General features: G+C 34.7%; 1 protein-coding gene across 1 annotated transcript; it reads left to right on the top strand.

The window, feature by feature from the left end:
• The first annotated feature begins 158 nt into the window (after positions 1-158).
• On the top strand, positions 159-21,589 carry LOC127834051 (3'-5' exoribonuclease 1-like). Its single transcript, XM_052359619.1, has 7 exons — positions 159-344; positions 1,927-2,093; positions 5,343-5,553; positions 7,576-7,659; positions 8,455-8,564; positions 12,409-12,563; positions 14,238-21,589. Exons 1-7 carry the CDS (start codon positions 303-305, stop codon positions 14,603-14,605), a joined length of 1,137 nt encoding a protein of 378 aa, XP_052215579.1. The 5' UTR covers positions 159-302; the 3' UTR covers positions 14,606-21,589.
• Positions 21,590-22,726: the final 1,137 nt, after the last annotated feature.

Here is a 22,726-nt window from a genome sequence, read left to right as displayed (position 1 = left end):
AATGGAAATAACTTGCTCTGTAGATATAGTTAGGCCTAATGGTGGATAATGAATTTGAAGCAATGGTCGTTTTTTTTAGAAAAAAACAACAACACAACATTAACAGTTATATGCACTCATATTTACATTAACCGTATTTTTAGCAATTTCTAAAATATTTACATTTCATTGAAGTAAGCGTCATAAAAAGAACGAAACCGTACGAAACAGATGATAGCGTGTTGATTGATATTTTTTAATACCAGAGGTCAAACATTATGACTATTTTGATTGTAATACGAGAAACTTAGTGTCTGAACACAATGGCTGCAGTTGAAAACGGTGACAACAATTTTGAATTGTTTGTAAGTAATAGAAGTCAATGTCGCGAATTTATGTGATAATGCGATTTGTATGCTTTGTGATAAAAGATTATTTTCCCAATTATGCTAAGAGACAATACATTTAATGGTTTTGTTCAATTTTTCAAAATCTGTTTCCTATCCATATTTTTTTAAATAAAAAAGTGTCTCCTCTCTGCAACGGTTATTGTTAATGTAGTGATTCAAAAGTAAAAGTAAGGTAGGTGTAGTAAGAGTAAGGTCACTTCCAACAGCCTTGCTGTTGGGCTAGCTCTTTAGCGACGTGGTTAAAGTGTCGGACTACCACTCTGGAGGTCGTGGGTTCAATTCCCGGCCTGGGCTCAGTATTTTCACATTAATGGCGACGAGGTAAAAAGGTATTGTGAATGCGGGAGTCGGTCTGGGCTGTTTAATGGTTTCTGGTAGGGCCATGCGGTAGCAAGACATGCTGTAGCGGGCGTGTCTGGGCCTTGAATCATTAAAAGGGGGAGGAGTGTAGTAAAAGTAAGGTCACTAAAAGTAAGGCTAGCTCTTTAGCGACGTGGTTAATGTGTCGGACTTCCACTCTGGAGGTCGTGAGTTCAATCCCCGGCCTGAGCTCAGTATTTTCACTTTAGCATGAATTCTTATTTTCCCACCAAGATGTTATGGAAAGAAACACAGACAAAAGTCAGTTAATTTGATGATTTAGCCTTTGAGAATCTAGAAATTATATGTCTGATAATCATATCTTGTAAAAACTCAACACACACTGACATATAGGAAGAGGGTTACATTAATCTCGACATTTAGTTCATCTTTCTTTCAGCTACGAGTTGAAGCTTAGTAAATATACTATTGAAAACACTTTTATTATGAATATTAAAATTCTGTTTTCAAGTTTTAGTTGCAAAAACAAGATTCTGCAATCAAAACGACCTCTGCCCCATTTCCAGTTTTTTTTTCCTTCTTAGAGCCGCCCCAAATATCGGTCCTTTCCCCTAGATGTATTTTTCCTCTCTTACAGAGATTTTCCCAAAAACAATGATATCTAAAACAAATATTTTTTTGGAAACCTGAATTGATTTTAAATACAGTAAAATATGTTAAATTGATTATTTAAGACTTTCCATATTTTCCCGCAAAATCCGCTGTTTTGCGCCATTTTTCCCCCTAAATCAGATAAAAAATACGCTGATTTTCAAAATGGACAAAAACAACTGTAAAGAATTCTCACAAAAAACTTAAAAATGTAAACATAAAAGGGGCCAAAGAAACATATTAAATGTTTGTTTTGTCTCTGAATTCATAATGATATATACCGGGTAGCAAGTTGTATGAATGAGTAAATTTGGGGTTATTTTGACTAACAATTCTAATCGTAATTAAATGTATTTTTCATAAAAAAAAAGACTATCCTTAATGCCTTGGTCACACAATTATCAGCATTCATATTGATACTTATAAATAACTAACAGTTAACAATGCAATTGCTTAATTTTACATAGAAGGGCATTTTCACGAATCAGTGGGAAAAAACCCTGCTCATTATTAAAAATACGCAAAAAAGTAGGAAAGTGTTTGATACTTAAATTTCTTGTTGCAGGTTGAAAAAGCGCCTGAAACCAGGTCTGGTACAAAACCTAAGGTATATAAGGATGGACAATACAGTGACCCTGTGTTTAAAAAGCTGTCAAAGATTAATGGAGAAGTCAACAAACTCAACAAGAGGGAGTTACAGTCCAAGTTGAAGGAATTTGGCCTTGACACTAGGTAATTAATGTTTGGTTTGATATAACTAGGGTTTCTCTTAGGCTTTTTGATAACACTTCTTAATCCAATGTGGTCTAGCAACATCCTTCAATGCTGGCTACATGCCGTCAGTTGCTGCCCGATATCAATTAAATGAAAAACAATAAACTGTTAATGTAGACTCTATCTCAAGAGGCCTTTGTTTGTTTAAATGGAGAAATAAGTCATTTGTTTGCCACTGCTATTTTGTCTATTACGGGTTTGCAACTAGGGTGTTTTTTTTCCTTCTGTAGAAGAGGCTTTAAATAGACCCCTTCCCCCCCAAGAATCAGTCCTATTGTCTGGAACAACCAAAATGTAGGTGTGGACAAGCAACACACATTTTCTGCTGGTTTAACTTGACAAGTAACACAATTCAATGTATTCTTTCTCACTATCAAACTAGCAACAAATTTGGTTGAATAATCCAGTAATTTGGTTGGAGTTTACTGTTAAAACTTGATGTTGACATGAAAACCAAGTAGTGGTTAGCTTGTGGCTATAAAATTAAATAGTAAAAACATCATTTGGAATGAAAAATAATCAAATTATAACGAAAAATCAACTTGTCTGGAAAAAAAATTCATTATCAAATGTATAATACATTATTTAACAAGGTATTCATCTCAAAATGACTGGGAAAACAGGGTGCATGGCTTTGAACAGCCATAACTTCATTAATTTTGCAGTGATTTCCATGAACTTGGTCCTATTCAACGCAGAATTGAAGTGCTTTTCTGGAAATGTACAGATCTTGCTATATTTTTACAAATTCTGGGTCAAATTTTAAGAAATAACACAATACACAACTTGTGTGACCTACTTGTCGTCCATCTGACCAGATCCAAAAATGAAATATTCACAGAGTAAATGGCATTTTCCCTGAGAAGTTCGGACCTTGGTACAATAATAAAATAAAACGTATGAAAAAACATTCCAAATATTCTTGCCGTAACATGATGCATCAAAACTATATGTAACTGTCTAGCGCCTTTTGAAACCTTTGTTTACATACCCTACATTTCAACCGGCCGACATTTTCAACACACAAGTAATTTCATTGGTCCAACATGAAGGTGTGTTCATGTAGACTCATCAGGGGGTTTTCTAGCCATTTTTGGAAAAGGAGTTTGGTGAAATTGGGATTTGGGGTATATTGTTTTTGGCCTGTCTGTCTGTCTGTGTGTCCCAAAACTTTAAGGTTGGTCATTACTTTTGCAATATTGAAGATAGCAACTTGATATTTGGCATGCACGTGTATCTCATGGAGCTGCACATTTTGAGTGGTGAAAGGTCAAGGTCATCCGTCAATGTCAAAGGTCAAATATATGGCTTCAAAGCGCAGTAGTGGGCATTGTGTTTCCCAAACACAGCTCATGTTGTAATTTATAAAATTGGCAAAATTGGGATTATTTATCGACAAATAGGACTTAATTAAAGTTATATATTTTGTAGGATGTTAAAAAATAAAGTTGAGATATAGAGTCTAATAATCATAAGTCGTAAGAGACTTCTGTCTTAAAAAAAAAATAATTTATATATATATATATTTTTTTTTTTGAATTTTGGTTTGGGATTGGGTCTCTTTACTTTGGGATCAGGTCCGTTGTACGGTCTTCTTTACATATCTGAAAGGGCTTCGTAAAAAACTCCGGTAAACAGAAAATGTCTAGTTCCAAGGCCCATAACTCTGCAAAAAGTCAATGGACCAGAAGGAAACTCACATGTCATCTGTTAGTCATGTAGGTAGACTCACATAGTTAAAATCAGCTTTATATCTGAAACGGTTATTATAGAGAAATGTCTTAGTTCAAGGTCCATAATTTTGCCCCAAATCAGTGGACGAGAATTAAATTCACACTTCTTTTGTAAGTCATGAGGGTAGAGTCACATTCCAAAAATCAGCTCAATATCTGAAAGCGTTGCATTAAAAAACTCCCGAAAAACAGACAATTTCGAAGTCAAAGGCCCATAACTTTCCAAAAAATCAATGGGCTGGAACAAAACTCACACTTCATCTGTAAATCATGTAGGTAGACTCACATACTTAAAATCAGTTACATATCTGAAAGCGTTTCGTAAAAAAACTCTGGAAAAGGGACAATTTTGACGTCCAACACAATAACTTTGCCAAATATTTATGGACCGGAACAAAACTCAAACTTAATCTGTAAGTCATGTAGGTAGACTGACATACTAAAAATCAGTTACATATCTGAAAGCGTTTTGTAAAAAAAAAATCTGGAAAAGGGAAAAGTTCGACGTCCAATTCCCATAACTTTGCAAAAACATCAAAGGACCTGAACGAAAATCACACTTCATCTGTTAGTCATGTAGGTTCAATCACATACCAAAAGTCAGCTCAATATCTGGAGACGTTGCGTAAAATACCTCCAAAAAACTGTTAAGGTAGAGAAATTTTAAGCACCCATAACTTTGCCAAAAATCAATTGATCAAGGCCCGTATTCACCAAACAATACTTAGACTTGACTAAGAATAAAGAAAATTCTTTAAATTAGAATATTCAAGAATTTATTTAATTTTGAGTCAAACTCTGCAGTAAACATCTCTATATATATTATTCTTGATATGGAACATTTTGTTAATGACATAATCACCAGTGGAGGCCTGTATATATTCAAACACTTAACACATTTGTCTTGGTTCTAAGTCTATTCTTTATTCTTAAGTCTAAGAATCGGTTGGTGAATACGGGCCCAGACCACAACTCACACTTTGTCTTCTGGTCTCGCCTTTAGACTCATATATAAAAAATAAGCTTAATATCTGAAAGCGTTGCATAAACACCTCTGGAAAATGGAATTACGGACGGATTGGTTGACTGACAGTCCGACTGCTATATGTTAGCCCCCGTACTAGGGGCATCAAAACGTCAGTCAGTTCACAAATCATCTCTAAAAGACCGATTAAAAAGAGCAGCACTTTTAAGTACTACGATATGTATGAGCTATTAATTCTGTATTTAATAGCTGGTGATTCTTCTTGAAAACATTGGCATAAACATTAGTGCTTTTTTTGTTATTACCAAGCAATTTTGAACATAAGAAATCTGAACTCAAGTTAGAACTTACATGTAGATCAATTTATAATTTATTGAATAACTTTATTTGAAATATGGTAGCATAGTGTGAGTTATTTACTTGACTCATTGTTAACTACCTTTATTCCATGCTGCTGCACAACAAGTAATTATATTTCTTATTATTCAGGGGCCTTAAAGAAGTGTTGAAGAAACGATTAAAGAATTTTTACAAGAAAAGGAACATTCAGAAATCTCGAGTCCGTGTGACAGGTAAAACTGGTTATGATTACTTGGCTGTGATAGACTTTGAGGCAACTTGTGAAGAGAACTATCCCAGCTACAGACATGAGATTATTGAATTCCCTGTCGTACTGGTGGATGTGGACAAAATGGAAATTGTAAGTATTGATTTTCTAAATTGTAACGTATTATTTCGAAAAAATCTAAGAAAACTTTCGTAAAAAATAAACCTGGAAAACCTGGATGGATCATAAACTGGAAAACTAATTGAGAGTAATATCTATAAAATATAGCTACTTATCGGTATTTTCATGTACATTTGATCTGTATGCTTCTATGAGTGCCTTAACATTTGTGTTTTGTGCAATATGCCAATTGTCATTCAGTGTTTTTTTGACTCACCTTAGCACAACGTGCTGATGGTGAGCTTTTGTGAAGGCCTTTTTTCCGTTGTGCGTCATCCGTTGTGGGTTGTTAACATTTATCTTCTTAACACTCTAGAAGCCAAATTTGTTGTCTAATCTTCATGAAAGACGGTGAGAACATGTGTACCAATTATATCTTGGACAGGTTCGAAAATGGTTCCGGTTGGTTAAAAACAAGGCTACATGTACTTGGTTGCGTGGCAGTTTCCTTATATGGATATAGTAAAACCTTGTTAACATGCTAGAAATCACATTTAAAGTCAAATCATCATGAAACTTGGTCACAACATTTTTAGCTCGGCGTTTTCGGAGGTATTGTCATAGCCAGCTCGTCGTGCGCCGTCCGCGTCGTGCTAAAACCTTAACATTTGCTCTAAAATCAAAGTGCTTCTACCTACACCTTTGAAACTTCATATGTAGATGCACATTGATGAGGTCTACACACCACACCCATTTTGGGGTCACTAGGTCAAAGGTCAAGGTCACTGTGACCTCCAAAAAAAACAAAAACGTACAAGCTTTCATTTACATGTATTCAAAACTGCACCCGTAGCCAAGTGTAGCACCTGTTATGCAGTGCTCTTGTTTTCTAATGATATATTGGCTGAGTTTGAATATGGTTCCAGTGTGTTGAAAAACATGGCCTCCTGGGGGCGAGGCATTTTTCCTAATATTGCTATAGTAAAACCTTGTTAACACTCTAGTTTTTATATTTTATTTTATAGCTCATGATGTTTAGATTGGTTGAAAAAGCATAACATGGGACAATTGAAACATTATAAATATGATTATAAATAACAGTATTCCAATTTTTTATGAGTGCATGTTTATCTGTATTTAAAAATTTATATTATAATAATAAAATGCCAAAGAATGATTTGGCTGTATAATAAACTCAATTTACCAATTATTGAGTGTATTGGAAAATATTTGCATCTTTTGATTTTTTAAAATACTTTTTAATTAATTGCAAGTGAATAATTTTTATCTTAATTTTTTGGCAAATCGGCTAGCTATTTTACTAGCCCTAATTTTGATGACTGTACTTTTTAAAAAGTTTTTGGGTGAACTAGTCTCTCATGAATAGCTTGACAAATTTCATTCCGGAGTAAAAGGTGTATTAACCATAATGAAATGAACCAATGACCGAGTTTGCAAAAATTTCGATATATCAGTCACATTAGTCTATGTGAGTGGGTGTGTTTGTGCTTGGCTGAGCTTTTCCAGTCTGTAGCTTTGTTATTCATCACTCAATTTAAAAAACAACAATTCACAAATGATTAGATGAACGTTGTTGATCATCACACAATTGTCAAACAGCTTAGTTTAAATAACCAATATGAAGATATGGCATGTGTCACACTCATCTCTGTACATCAAAGGTGAAGGTCACATTTGCGATCGGAGGTCAAAATAGGCTTTATGACAGCTTGTTTGAACTGTACCTTTGCCATTCAACATGACCTTAATCATCCATCAAACTTTAAAGGCCAAAGATCAAACATGTACATGGTTAGCTTGTAAAATAATTACACAAATTATTGACAATCTGTTTGAAATACATGTATTACATACAGAGATCTTGTAAAGATGGCAATTGTTACGTAATGAAATATCACATGTTTCAAACTCATACATAAACCTAATAATTGTCCTATAGCAGTCAATAATGTAATAAAAATGACTCAATGGTCGTTGCAATTCACAAACAAAACTGTAAACTTTGTATTGTCCTACTTAAATTTCTTGTTCCAGGTTGCCAAATTCCAGGAGTATGTGCGGCCATTGCTCAACCCTAAACTATCCAGCTTTTGTACCAGTTTGACAGGGATCACTCAGGTATGGCACTATCAGTGTTATTTTGTGTAAAAACTTGACTGGATTATTTTGGTGAATGTCATATAAAATAAAAGACTTTAAACATAAACTTTTGTCAAAACATGTACATTTGTTGGTAAGCAGACCATGAAAAAATCTGTTAAAAAATTATTTGTGACTGTTGATAAATATTGGCTCGCAATATCATCTGTGCCAACTTGAAGATGGGTTTAATGCCATTTTACAATCAGTGGAGTCAACCTTGACCTTTACAGATATATATGTGAGCTGCCACATGTGGGAATTGGTCTTATGGCATTTAGAAATCTGTGGAGTTGACCCTTGACCTCTACAGATATCATTCTTAGCTGCATCATTCGGGAATGGGTCTTATGCCATTTAGCAAGCTGTGGAGTTGACCCTTGACCTCTACAGATTGCCATCTGAGCTGCATTGTGCAGAAAAATGTCTTATGCCATATTCCACCAGCGTAGCTCCTGAAAAGCCAGGGTATTTGCACAGTCTATCCTCTCTGCAGTAAAGTCATGTCAGGATTCGTTGATTAATAATTTCAAATGGTAGCTCCTCACTCAGTGGATGCAAGGCTGGTCTGATGCCAGGCTGGTCCCAAATGGCATAAGAACCATTTTGGCATGAAGGAGCTCATATAACGTTCTTACTAGTCACAGGGTGTTCATCACTGATGTTGCATTCTCTAGTTCTATGCTGTTTTTATGTTTCAGAAAAAGATTTACAAGTGATACAGCATATATTGTTAAAAAGACAATTTGTTCAGAGTGTTTGTTGTTTTTTTAGGAAAAAGTGGACCAGGCAGATCCCTTTGTGGATGTCCTTGCCAAGGTGGAGGCATGGTTCTCACAGCATGGCCTCGGTCAAGAGAAGACGTTTGCTGTGCTCACAGATGGGTAATGTTACTGAAGCTACAATGCTTATACCCCCTTGCAAAGAAAGTAGAATGGGGTATTCTTTATGATTTGCCATGCACTTTTGTCCGTCTGTCTGACAGGCCATGTGATAACTCAATGCAATGTAGTACACCAACACTTTCAAATGCAAAACATTAAATCATGCATTCCATTCATTAATGATTATGAAGTTGAGTATTTTCAGGACAAAATTATGCTGTGTTGAAATCGTTTAAGTCATTCTTTATTTTGAACTTCTACTTTCTACAACTTGATTTGTACACCTTTATGACATATGATCTTATGAGTTTTTGAAAGTACTCTGGCACGTTCTTGTTGAACATGTATTGGGATAACAAATTAAATAAGCAATTATTAAAAAAATATCAAATGCCTTTTTTTAAATAGCAGTGGGCAATAGAAAATGCTGCATTTAAAGAGAATGATTAGTTTTGAATGTTTAAATAAAATTCTGTTGTGATTAAAAATGTATAAGGATTCAAATGTATGGATGCCAGTATGTTTGAAGGTCATATCATCATTCCTTCCACAATCATCAGCATTGTGTGCATGACCCTTGACCTAAATCAAAGGTAAATACCACACACAAATGTCAGACATTACCATATTATTCTTACTTCCACATAAAAACAAGCTGTAAATCACAGTTTCTTTTAACAAAGGTCATCACATCAAGACAATGTTTTTTGCATGCAAAAACCAGCCTGTGTGATTTTCAATCAAAAGCACAGATGTTCATATTTCAACCTTTTCTATGCTTAGAGAAAATTGAGTTTAATTTTATTGAAATGTTCAGACAAGGTGTTATTAGTAAGTAAGTGAATATCAGATGATTTGTTGAGCATGACAATTTTTAGCTCGGCTGTTTTCGGAGGTATTGTCATAGCCAGCTCGTCGTCCACCGTAGGCGTCGTGCTAAAACCTTAACATTGGCTCTAAAATCAAAGTGCTTCCACCTACAACTTTGAAACTTCATATGTAGATGCACCTTGATGAGTTCTACACGCCACACCCATTTTTGGGTCACTTGGTCAATGGTCAAGGTCACTGTCACCTCTAATATAAAACTTTAACATAGGCTCTAAAATCAAAGTGCTTCCACCTACAACTTTGAAACTTCATATGTAGATGCACCTTGATCAGTTCTACACGCCACACCCATTTTTGGGTCACTAGGTCAAAGGTCAAGGTCACTGTGACCTCTAATATAAAACTTTAACATAAACCTTTACATTCGCTCTAAAATCAAAGTGCTTTCACCTACAACTTTGAAACTTCATATGTAGATGCACCTTGATGAGTTCTACACGCCACACCCATTTTTGGGTCACTAGGTCAAAGGTCAAGGTCACTGTCACCTCTAATATAAAACTTTAACATAGGCTCTAAAATCAAAGTGCTTTCACCTACAACTTTGAAACTTCATATGTAGATGCACCTTGATGAGTTCTACACGCCACACCCATTTATGGGTCACTAGGTCAAAGGTCAAGGTCACTGTGACCTCTAATATAAAACTTTAACATAAACCTTTACATTCGCTCTAAAATCAAAGTGCTTTCACCTACAACTTTTAAACTTCATATGTACATGCACCTTGATGAGTTCTACACGCCACACCCATTTGTGGGTCACTAGGTCAAAGGTCAAGGTCGATGTGACCTTTTATATAAAACTTTAACATAGCCTCTACAATAAAAGTGCTTCCACCTAGAACTTTTAAACTTCATATGTACATTCACCTTTCTCATTTCTACATGCCCTTTTTTAGCTTGGCTGTATTCTGAGAAAACCCGAGGTATTGTCATAGCCAGCTTGTTGTCCGCGGTCCGCCGTCCGCAGTAGGCGTCATTCTAAAACCTTAACATTGGCTCTAAAGTCAAAGTGCTTCCACCTACAACTTTGAAACTTTATAAGTAGATGCACCTTGATGAGTTCTACACGCCACATCCAATTTTGGGTCACTAGGTCAAAGGTTAAGGTTACCATGACCTCTAAAAAAAACACCACAATTCTGACAAGCTTTCACAGCCGAGCGTTGACACCCGTTTTGCGATGCTCTTGTTATGTACCCCACCACTATAGTGGGCGACATATTGTTTTTTCCCGGTCTGTTGGTTTGTTTGTGTGTTTGTTTGTTTGTTTGCGCCAACTTTAACATTTGCAATAACTTTTGCAATATTTAATATAGCAACTTGATATTTGGCATGCATGTGTATCTCATGGAGCTGCACATTTTGAGTGGTGAAAGGTCAAGTCATCCTTCAAGTTCAAAGGTCAAATATATAGCTTCAAAGCCGCGCAAAAGGGGACATAGTGTTTCTGACAAACACATATCTTGTTATTTCATGTGATAATGTTTACATTCATGTTTACAGACCCTGGGTAATTTTTGGTTCGTGTTCTAATTCTGTTATCCATGTTTACTTAACCTGGTTAAATTAAATGTTTTGGTTCATGTTCTAATGCTGATGTCTATGTTTACAGACCTTGTCTAATGTTCGAAGAAAAGGGGGTATATAGTTTTCGCATTGTCCGTCTGTCAGTCTGTCTGTCTGTCAGTCTGTCTGTCAGTCTGTCACAATTTTCGTGTCGGCTCTCTAATTATCCCCCACCCACCCATAGGTGGAGGGATATTGGAGGGCGTTGTCCGTCCGTCCTTCCGTCCGTCCGCCTGTCTTTCCGTCCGTCCGGAGCCATATCTTGGAAGTGCTTTGGCGGATTTCATTGAAACTTGGTATGAGTATATATATGGATAAGAGGATAATGCCCGCCAAATGGCATTGTACACCATCTGTTAATAACCGAGTTATGGCCCTTTGTATCTTGAAAAAATGCTTTTTTGAGTGTCAAATATACCACTTTTGTGTCCAGAAGCATATTGGCTAGGGATATCAATTCAACAAATTTGCTTGTTCAAATTGATTTTATCCGATCTTTACCAAACTTGGTCAGAAGTTGTATCTAGACAATATCTAGGTCAAGTTCAAAATATGGGTCATGCTGGGTCAAAAACTAGGTCACAGGGTCACTTAGTGCATTTCAAGGATTTAGCACGGTGTCCGCTCTCAAATTGAAGAAGTTTTCATGTGATCTATTCCAAACTTGGTCAGAAGCTGTATCAAGACAATATCTAGGTCAAGTTCGAATATGGGTCATGCGGGGTCAAAAACTAGGTCACGAGGTCACTTACTTCATTTCAAGGATTTAGCATGGTGATCGCTCTCTAATTGGAGTATTTTTCATCTGATCTTTACCAAACGTGGTCAGAAGTTGTATCAAGACAATATCTAAGTCAAGTTTGAATATAGGTCATGCCGGGTCAAAAACTAGGTCACGGGGTTATTAGTGCATTTCAAGGATTTAGCATGGTGTCCGCTCTCTAGTTTATGTGGCTTTCTGATTTATTTTGATATTCTAAGACATTTTTATGCACCTGAAGGTGGGCATGTAGGGATCAGACTGTCTGTTTGTCTGTCCGTCACTCTTTGCGTTTACGTTTCGAAAAATGCTCATAACTTCTATGTCGCTTCAGATAGCAATTTCATATTTGGAATGGATGTGTATATGGAAGGCCTTTCCATACGCACACAAATTTTGACTCCTGTGACCTTGACCTTGAACTTAGTGTCCGCGTTTAGGTTTCGAAATCTGCGTTTAGGTTTCGAAAAAAGCTCATAACTTCTACCAAGCGTTTCTAGGGGACATAAATCATCCTATGGTGACAGCTCTTGTTTGTTAATGTTCTTATGTTGCTATCCATGTTTACCTCCCCTGGTTAATGTTAAGTTTCAAGTCCTAATTTTGTGATTAATGTTTGCAGGCCATGGGACATGTTCAGGTTCATGTTCTACCAGTGTCAGGAAAGCCGTATAGAGATGCCTGCATGGTCTAAGGTCTGGATAAACATTCGCAAGGCCTACTGTAATTTCTACAACTGCGGTCGCGGAGGAATAGAGATCATGCTCCATAATCTGGGTATGGATACATTGTTCCACTATTTAGCCTAGAGAGTACCACAAAAATACTATTGTATTGTAGATAATATTGTAATAATGTTTGTGGAATTATTTATTAAAATGTATGGTTTTGTGTCCCATGTAAGAGGGGGATGTGGGCTGGGGAATATTAAAAAATTCTTCCTAGCAATTTCTGGCATATAGCAGTTGAACTGTCCGTCTGTCTGTCTGCCTGCCTGCCTGTCTGTCCCAAAACTTTAACATTGGCCATAACTTTTGCAATGTTGAAGATGGCAACTAGATATTTGGCATGCATGTGTATCTCACGAAGCTGCACATTTTGAGTGGTGAAAGGTCAAGGTCAAGTTCATCCTTCAAGGTCAAAAGTCAAAAAATACAATCCAAAGGAAGTAATAAGCTTTAAAAGGGAGATAATTTCCAAACCTGCCAAATGATATATTGAAATTTTATTTCTAAGCAGTGCAATTGGGGGCATTGTGTTTCTGACAAACTTTTCATATTGTGATAAAATATTATTAAACATGACATTTTTTGTTAGGGACTAAAACAAATTGTCAATCTATGAATCTTTTCTATTTAATATCATGTTAACTGTGAAATAATCAATATGTTGTACTAACTATGCAACATTTTAAAAGAAATATCAATAGTTTTAAATTTGATAGATTAGAATATTTAAATAAACGTTTATCTTAATAATTCTTTATGTTAGTGTGTCCTTATTGATGAAGATATATGTGGATGTTTTTTTTACAAGTTATTTATTACAATCCAATGTGTTAAGTACATGTATATGTTGAGTTTAATTTTAGACCTATTAATTAGAAAGTATGCGTCTCCTAGGCTAGAAAATGCAAAAAGGTTCTTACTAATCTTGCAAATATTCAATTGGATGAAAATACAAATATTTTTGTGTATACAATGTTATTCCATCCATTAAATGAGCATAAGATTATGAGTAAATATCATAGTCAAATTAGATTATCGGCCATATCATCACATGATACCCAGCCCTTAATTTAATGGTAATTGGCCGGAATCGGGCAGTTTACTCCCTCTTGCATATCGTTCAGTTTTCACAAATACTCATCTAGCTTTATGTTTATTGCCCTGCAAATTAAATTTTAGAAGGGGCATATCTAAGTCTCTATCAATTGGTTGTTTAGTCAGCTCTTATAAAATGTTTGTTGATGGAACTTTCTCCTTATTTACAAAGTCTTTAAATTGAAATTTCACAATCTGCTTAATATATTATTAACCCTTTCCCACTCAGCTTAATATATTATTAACCCTTTGCCACTCAGCTTAATATATGATAACCCTTTGCCACTCAGAAGCAAAGTGAAAATGGCTATGTGCAAACAGCAGAAAACCAGAACAGCCAGCAAGTAACTCGCAGTCTGTTCAGGTATTATACTGTTTGTTGGTCATCAGTATCTAAGGTTTGGAGATGAAGCCTTTAAAACATTAATCTAGTAAGAAAGGTCCGTTAATAAATTTAACTTTCAAGGGACTACAAATGCGTTAAAATACGTATCTAAGAGGTAAAGGGTTAAACCTGACATATAACAGCCTTTGCTCTAGCTAAAACTTTCCATCAAACATGTTAGTGATGACCTTTCACATTTCTGATGATCATTAATAATTCTTAGTTTTACCTTTTATCCAACAGGTATGAAATTTGAAGGCTCGCCACACAGTGGCATCGATGATGCAGTAAACATAGCGCGCATAGCGATTAAGATGCTCTGCGACGGTTGCTGCCTGTCTCTCAACGAGCAGATCCAGATCAAGGTCGACCCTCGAGACTCGAAACGCGAGGCCCGTTATGTGGTGTACCACGAGCCTCGCAAATCACGTGCTGCGAGAGACTGTGATGAAAACAGTGAGGGAGAAGCTGCGGAGGAAATTGACGGTGATTACGGTGGAGATTACTCAGGGGAGATAAATCATGAGATGGAGAGGTTACACATTGATATGAGTGAGGTTGACGATGGGGTGGACGATCTGCTGAGTTACTACAAGCTGCAGAAGTCTTGAAGGCGTACATAACATGTCCTGTAGTCAACTTATACATAGACTTACGACCAAGGATAAACACATTTTCCTTATATTTGGAAAAGTAATGTTAGGTTGAGTAAGGATTGAAAATAATCAGGGGACTTCTAGCAAATTGTACCTAAAATGTGTTGCATAATTGCATTTTAAGATTAAGCCTATGAATTCTGCCTGTTTTTTTTTCAACTAGTGTTTTAAAATAATAAGTGGAAATATTTTGTGTCAGTTGTGTTTCTAAGATATTTATTTCAATATTCAAGATTTTGATGGGTCATAATTATTTGAGCAAAGTGGCGCAATAACATGTCTTATGCCATATGCACCTAGTAGCACCAGGAGTAGTAGGAGCTTCCTTGTCCGCTGATTAGACAGTGCAGGCTGGTCTAAAGGTACGCTGGCTGCATATTGCATAAGACTCACTCCTGCATAACCCAGCTCATTTTTGTCCCCTACCCGTGAAACCGGAGGGGACTTATGGTTTGCGCTCTATCTGTCTGTCAGTCAGTCTGTCACACTTTTCTGGATCCTGCGATAACTTTAAAAGTTCTTCATATATTTTTCATGAAACTTGAAACACGGATAGATGGCAATATGGAGATTATGCACAGCATGTCATTTTGTTCCTACGTCAAGAATTCTGGTTGCTATGGCAACAAATAAAAAAAAAATACTGACAATGGTGGAGTTTCACCGTTAGGTAACAATATTGCTTGGCAATCTCTTGTTACACCTACAATAAGGTTGTACCATAATACAAAATGTTTGTCTTTATACTGGTATATGGCCTGGTCATATCTCATGATAAAAATATTTCATACCAGAAGAGAATAATGTACAGTTAGCTATAATATTTTCAATGTTTCTTCCCAAAATAATAATCTTTTTCATGCTTAGCTGTTTTATTCTTATGTGATACCGGTATTACGATATATACATGTAGTTGATTTCTCTACCACCAATTTTGTATTCACTCTACTTATTTTATATTGTATAAATGATGTAGAAAGCCCAATTGTACTTTAATAATGTGTTTGTTTAGTGCATGGCAACATGGTGCTGTTTAATAAGCAATTGAATGCTGTTGCCAATTGGAATTATTTTTCTTTTCTATGTTTATTGCACGCCTTCAAATGACATAGACAACTTATGTACTTGCATTAAGCATTATTCTGTGAAAGTTAATTAGAATTACATTTGTAGTACTAGTTTATTAAAAAAATAACATAATGCTATGGACTTACATAAGCATTCAAAATATCTTCCAACAATAAATTACCTATTAAAGTAATAACTTATTTGTGATTTATCTAAATTTTGCAATTATGCTAATGCTAAATGCTCTCTAAATTATCCTTTTTTCATAAGGGACCTAAATGATGGCCTTTATCAGTAAACTTTTAGATTCTGCAGATTGCATTGTTTTATTTAATTGAATTATATCTCATTAAAGTCATGAATATTCTGTGAAATCTTGTATTGGGCAGTTGTTTCTTTGACTTTTTTCCCAGCACTTTTAATTTGATATTTCTCAATAACAGATAGGGGTGTTCACTGTTGTTATATTAAACAAAGGCTGAATACTTTTTCTCTAAAATACTTAAAGGGGAGATTAAGACCAAAATATCATGGTTTTGCACATTGCTTCTCTTAGCTTTCACCCTGCTGGCTTCTGGATTGTTAGCTCCATCTGTGAAATTAAATATGCGTTTGTAAGTATTCACTGGTAGATAATAATTATAAGAATTGAGGCAGGACTTGTCTTGGATTTAGTATTTGAAAGAAAATTTTGCTAGACTAGCTGGGCTTTAAACCCTCTTTTTTTTAGCAGTCCAATATGCCTTTTGTTATCAAGATATGTCGCTATTCATTTACAATTCATTTACAGTGTTGTATATGAGTGTTTATCAGTGGCACTTTAGTAACAGTATATGCATGGGTAACCGAAGTACATGTCAAGCTCATACTGCTTTATTGTAAAATCTAGCTCTGCAAAATTTACCATGTACTACAACACTGAGAACATTTTAACTATTCAACTACTATTTTATGTGATTTATGATCTATACAGTACACCTATGAATATTTGCAACGTTTTGGAAAGAATTGATGCATGTATATTACAATAATTAACATCTTACATTGCAAGTTCAAAATATGAGAAATAAAGATAATACAACAATTTCTATTTTGAATATGAATATACAACGTGAATGTTTTGAATAGTATAAGGTTTGTGTTGGGTCACATTTTGCAATTGCATAAATTCTGTAGTTAAAGTCTTAAGCACATCAGGTCAAATCATAAGGGCATCAAAGGCGTCTTTTGTGTGATAGGCTGCATTCTCAACATCAGGGAGCATTAAAATGTACATCTATATCACCATATTACGTGTTGACTTTGTGTATGTGCTGCCTCGTGTTGTACCTGTTTTTAGCTCACCTGAGCACAACGTGCTCATGGTGAGCTTTTGTGATCGCTTTTTGTCCGTCTGTTGTCCGTTGTGCGGCTTCAACATTTGCCTTGTTAACTCTCTAGAGGCCACATTTATTGTCCAATCTTTATGAAATTTGGTCAGAAGATTGGTTTCAATGATATCTTGGATTAATTCGAAAATGGTAACGTTTGCTTGAAAAACATGGCTGCCAAGAGGCTTGGCATTTTTCCTTATAACACTCTAGTGGCCACAGTTATTGTCTGATCTTCATAAAACTTGGTCAGACGATTCATCCCAATAATATCTTGGACGAGTTCGAAAAAGATGCCGGTTGGTTGAAAAACATGGCCGCCAGGGGGCAGGGCATTTTTCCTTATATGGCTATAGTAAAACCTTGTTAACACTCTAGAGGCCACATTTATTTTCTGATCTTCATGAAACTTGCTCAGAAGATTTGTCCCACTGATATCTTGGATGAGTTCAAAAATGGTAACCTTTCCTCGAAAAACATTGCTGCCAAGGGGCGGGGCATTATTCCTTATATGGCTATATATGGCTATAGTAAAATCTTGTTAACACTCTAGAGGCCACATTTATTGTCCAATCTTCATGAAACTTTGTCAGAAGATTATCCCAATATTATCTTGGACGAGTTTGAAAATGATGCCGGTTGGTTGAAAAACATGGCCACCAGGGGGCGGGGCATTTTTCCTTATATGGCTATAGTAAAACCTTGTTAACATTCTAGAGGCCACATTTATTTCCAATCTTGATGAAATATGGTCAGAAGATTTGTCTTAATAATATCTTGGATGAGTTCGAAAATGGTTACGTTTGCTTGAAAAACATGGCTTCCAAGGGGCGGGGCATTTTTCCTTATATGGCTTTATAAGGCTATAGTAAAATCTTGTTAACACTCTAGTGGCCACATTTATAGTCCGATCTTCATGAAACTCGGTAAGAAGATTCATCCCAATAATATCTTGGACGAGTTCAAAAATGATGCCGGTTGGTTGAAAAACATGAACACCACGGGGGCGAGGCTATTTTTCTTATATGGCTATAGTAAAACCTTGTTAACACTCTAGAGGTCACATTTATTTTCCGATCATCAAGAAACTTGGTCAGAAGATTTGTCTCAATTATATCTTGGATGAGTTCGAAAATGGTTTTAGTTGCTTTAAAAACATGGCCACCAGGGACGGGGCATTTTTCCTTATATGGCTATAGTAAAACCTTGTTAACATTCTAGAGGCCACATTTATTTCCAATCTTCATGAAATTTGGTCAGAAGATTGGTCTCAAATGATATCTTGGATTAGTTCGAAAATATATATGTTTGCTTGAAAAAAAAATGGCTTCCAAGGGGCGGGGCATTTTTCCTTATATGGCTAAAGTAAAATTTGTTAACACTCTTGAGGCCACATTAATTTTACTGTCCAATCTTCATGAAACTTGGTCAGAAGATTCATCCCGATAATATCTTGGACAAGTTCAAAAATGATGCAGGTTGGTTGAAAAACATGGCTGCTTGTGGGTGGGGCATTTTTCCTTATATGGCTATAGTAAAACCTTGTTAACACTCTAGAGGCCACATTTATTTTCCGATCTTAGTGAAACTTGGTCAGAAGATTTGTCCCAATAATATCTTGTTATCTCAGGTGAGCGACGTTGGGCCTTTCAGGCCCTCTTGTTTTTATAATAAGATCAATCACAGTTGTTGATAAAGTTGGTTCGCCATTGATTTGTTGTTACATACAATAACTATAACAATTATAAACACAGCCTAAATTTGACCATATTTAGTCTGTAAATGAAATGTTTCTGTTTCAATATTGTATGTTATACTTATTTGTTTACATGTTACATATGAGCAGCATCAAGCAGAAATGGTGTGACTTTATTCCTGATAAGTCTGTGAATGTGCGGCCTGGGACAAGCTTTGAAAATGTGTTTCTCCAATCTCTAAGATAACAAATAAATATCCTCCCAAATAACGAGGAATCTCGAACACAGACTTCGCGTTTTAAAACAAGTTACTAACATAAAAATATATCAATACCGTAAATACATTTCGAAGTATTATAACTCATAGAGACCACAGTTTACTTTTAGAATGTTGTTTACCATTATTATAGATTAAATCATATATAGCATTAATTGTTAAAGATGTAATTATTAATAAGTGGGAAAAAATTGAACAATAAAACTATTTATTAGCATAAATAGTTAATTCATAATTGATTTATTCGAAATTCAATAAAATTCTTAGATCAATAATTTGTGTTCAGGCTAGTTAATCTGCTTGAAGTAACAATTAAGCGCTGTTTGTAGAAGTTGCTCTTTAAAAAGTATTTTAATCGACATTTTATACAATCGGAAAAGTTGATATGAGCTCGACAGAATTTCACTTTTATCTTGTGGTCTATTTATAAAAAAATATGCAGACATTTTCCATTTATATTTTATAATTTTCATAAATTCAATGACATCAAAACAAATAATAGACTTGAAGAACGGATAATATGGGTTTAATAACTGCCCCAGCATTGAGTTGCAGCATTGAACTTTCCTTTTATAGAAAATTGTCTTTTGTGTAGGCTACATTAAATAGCAATTTCTCTATATGAATGAAAATGACATTATGATAATAACATAGTATCACTAAAATAATGTATGAACTTGCTTCTTGAATATACCAATATACCATACATGTGGATCATCTGCATTTTCTAATTATGAATTTCTATCTGCACTCCGAACGTATCCAAGGGTTATCGGTATACATTAAACGATTGTTGAATGTTTTCATTTCCCAAATTCTGGCAATTTGCGCTATTCGATTGGGGGAGCTAGTCAACTCGTACCTTAGTCAACTCGTACCTTCGGTCAACTCGTACCCGATTTGGTCAACTCGTACCCGATTTTTGGTCAACTCGTACCCCCACTAGTCAACTCGTACCCGAATTGGTCAACACGTACCCTCCTAAAAATTATTTATATATATCAAAGACGTGAAATATGTTTTTGATATGAATATAGATAAAGGTTATAAAAAAAAATGTTTTTTTTTTCAAAAGTAGAGTAGTAGACAAGTTCATTATTTTTCACACGTGTATAAATATAAAGGACGTGTTTGTCGGCGTTTTGTTTGATAAAATGTTGACTTATAACACCTTTATGACAACAGGACCGTCGGCGATTTGTTAAACAATTTGTTTGTCGTGCATCTAAAATGACACGCGCGGTAGTTGTCTGCATTTTTTTTGATAAAATGTTTGATTGTAAACACTGCATGATGACTTAACCAATTAAAGGTATGATCCACTTTGAAGTTAAAGGATATAATAAACTATTTGGAACTGGTGAGTATGTTAAGTCTAAATTATAATGTACACAATATAAAGTGCATCATTTATTATTTTATATATAAGCTGTATATATTAAATTTATAAATTATTTGTACATTCATATGTGTATTATAATCATTAAGATTATGAGATTTTGAGTGTAACTTCTTGCGTTGTGTATGGTTCTTTCATTCAGCAATATATAACCACCGTCTGTCGGATTATCTAATTTATTGTAATCTTGTCGATCCCTGCATAGGCAAATAAATTTAAAATTCATATAAACATCATTAAATCTTAATAAAAACATCATCAATATTCAATTTACTAAACTGATCAACTTCCAATAATTCTCGCGTGTATTGCGCTGTGTGAAGTAGCAACTGGCCTTTATTGATCAATGTCGATTAATTAAGAGATTAAAGAGATAACGGTCTGTGTTAATTGATTGATTGAGTGTCGTATTAACCTAATATAGTTAACATTGAGAACAATTACTAAATCATATAGAAATTAGTTATGTAGAATATGATTATTAAGTTGAAACTATTATCCTAAAGAGTATACTAAATATTGATGCATGCATAAATCATCTTTATAAAACAGAACTGTTATTATTAATTTTTTTAGAAATTATCTTTAATATGATTTTTAATATGATTATTAGCGTATGATTTAGTAAATAAACATAAATTATGTAAATAAAACAGAGCAGTATATTTTAAATTTTGTAGAAATTGGCCTCAAAGAAAATGTTCAATTATAATAAAAACATTAAGGTATAAGATTATTATTATTTAATTATATAAATATTAAAATGGTAAGCAGCGCAACTTAAAGGCCAATTTTGTAAATTATGTGAACGGTCTCCAAATGGAGAGATAAAACGTCAATTTATATTAAAACTTGTATAAGCAAACCAAAAATGACCGATATATACGATAAATTACGTCTTCGGTGATAGGTTTCTCTTCCGCAATTGACAAAGTAACACGACTAAATGTACGTTAGAGTAAGAGTATCTTTGCTTGATGTATTAATTCAATACATTATTTAATTAGAATTTCATACGGATGGATTTGAACGGATTTTGTAATATATTGTTGATTAACTTTTGGACTTGGATGTATTGGACTTTGAAACATTATGTAAAGTACTGAATAAAGAACACAGAACTATCAATAGAGTTATCTGTATACGAGTTATAACGCAACAATTGTATAAATCGTCCGCAGATTCCTTCTTTGTATTTCTGTCCGCAAATCCATATAGATTTTTTTGGCGGCCGATTGCAGTATTCTGCGCTCAGCCGCCATTGGTGTGTTGTACTATGTACACTAATACCAAGATTAGCAGAAAGCAGGCCCCATATGTATATACAATGAGAACTGATGTATTTATGGAACGTGAATTATATATAACTAATTTACGTTTTTAAATAACTAATTCAATATTGCTTACAGTTAATTTAAAAAAATAAAATGGCATTGTCATAATAGAATTTGGCATTAATCTTATTTTTGCCACAATACAAAAAAAATGAAACAAAGAAATTTGTATCAGAACGATTTGTATACTTTTTAGGTGTCACACTTGCTCAGTACAACATAATTATTTGGTCAACTCGTACCTGCAATAAACATAAAAAACATCAAATGCACTGATGTATTTATGGAACGTGAATTATATTTAACTAATTTACGTTTTAAAATAACTAATTCAATATTGCTTACAGTTAATTAAAAAAAAAAAAATGGCATTGTCATAATAGAATTTGGCATTAATCTTATTTTTGCCACAATACAAAAAAAATGAAACAAAGAAATTTGTATCAGAACGATTTGTATACTTTTTAGTTGTCACACTTGCTCAGTACAACAGAATTATTTGGTCAACTCGTACCTGCAATAAACATAAAAAACATCAAATGCATGCAAACACCCATCGCAATTTGTTTCCATAAAGAACAAATATTAAAAAGGTACGAGTTGACCAATCTGAAAAATGACTAAAGTACGAGTTGACCAAATCGGGTACGAGTTGACTAGGGTACGAGTTGACTTAGGTACGAGTTGACTGGAAACCTCGATTGGCATTCAATTTTCCGGCCGCATAAAATTACCCAAGAAAACAAGGTCAAAACCCTATGACAGATACGCCGTAAAAAACATCGACAGAGAAAGCGGAGTTTCTTTGCTCAACTTGTTTGTAAGTGATAATGATGAACTATGATATTTTTTTAAGAAAATGTTCATAATGTCATTGCGCACTAACGTTACAAAATAGTTGTCAGTCCGAGCAACGAATACAGTTTTAAGG

This window comes from Dreissena polymorpha, chromosome 6 (genome assembly GCF_020536995.1).
Source record: "Dreissena polymorpha isolate Duluth1 chromosome 6, UMN_Dpol_1.0, whole genome shotgun sequence".
Lineage (NCBI taxonomy): Eukaryota > Metazoa > Mollusca > Bivalvia > Myida > Dreissenidae > Dreissena > Dreissena polymorpha.
Note: the sequence above shows the minus strand (reverse complement) of the source record. Positions and strands in the feature narration are given on the sequence as shown.

Coding starts and splice junctions, on each gene's coding strand:
- LOC127834051 (XM_052359619.1), top strand. CDS start 303: ATGGCTGCAGTTGAAAACGGTGACAACAATTTTGAATTGTTT. Junction 345..1,926: donor ACAACAATTTTGAATTGTTT/GTAAGTAATAGA, acceptor TTCTTGTTGCAG/GTTGAAAAAGCGCCTGAAAC. Junction 5,554..7,575: donor ATGTGGACAAAATGGAAATT/GTAAGTATTGAT, acceptor TTCTTGTTCCAG/GTTGCCAAATTCCAGGAGTA.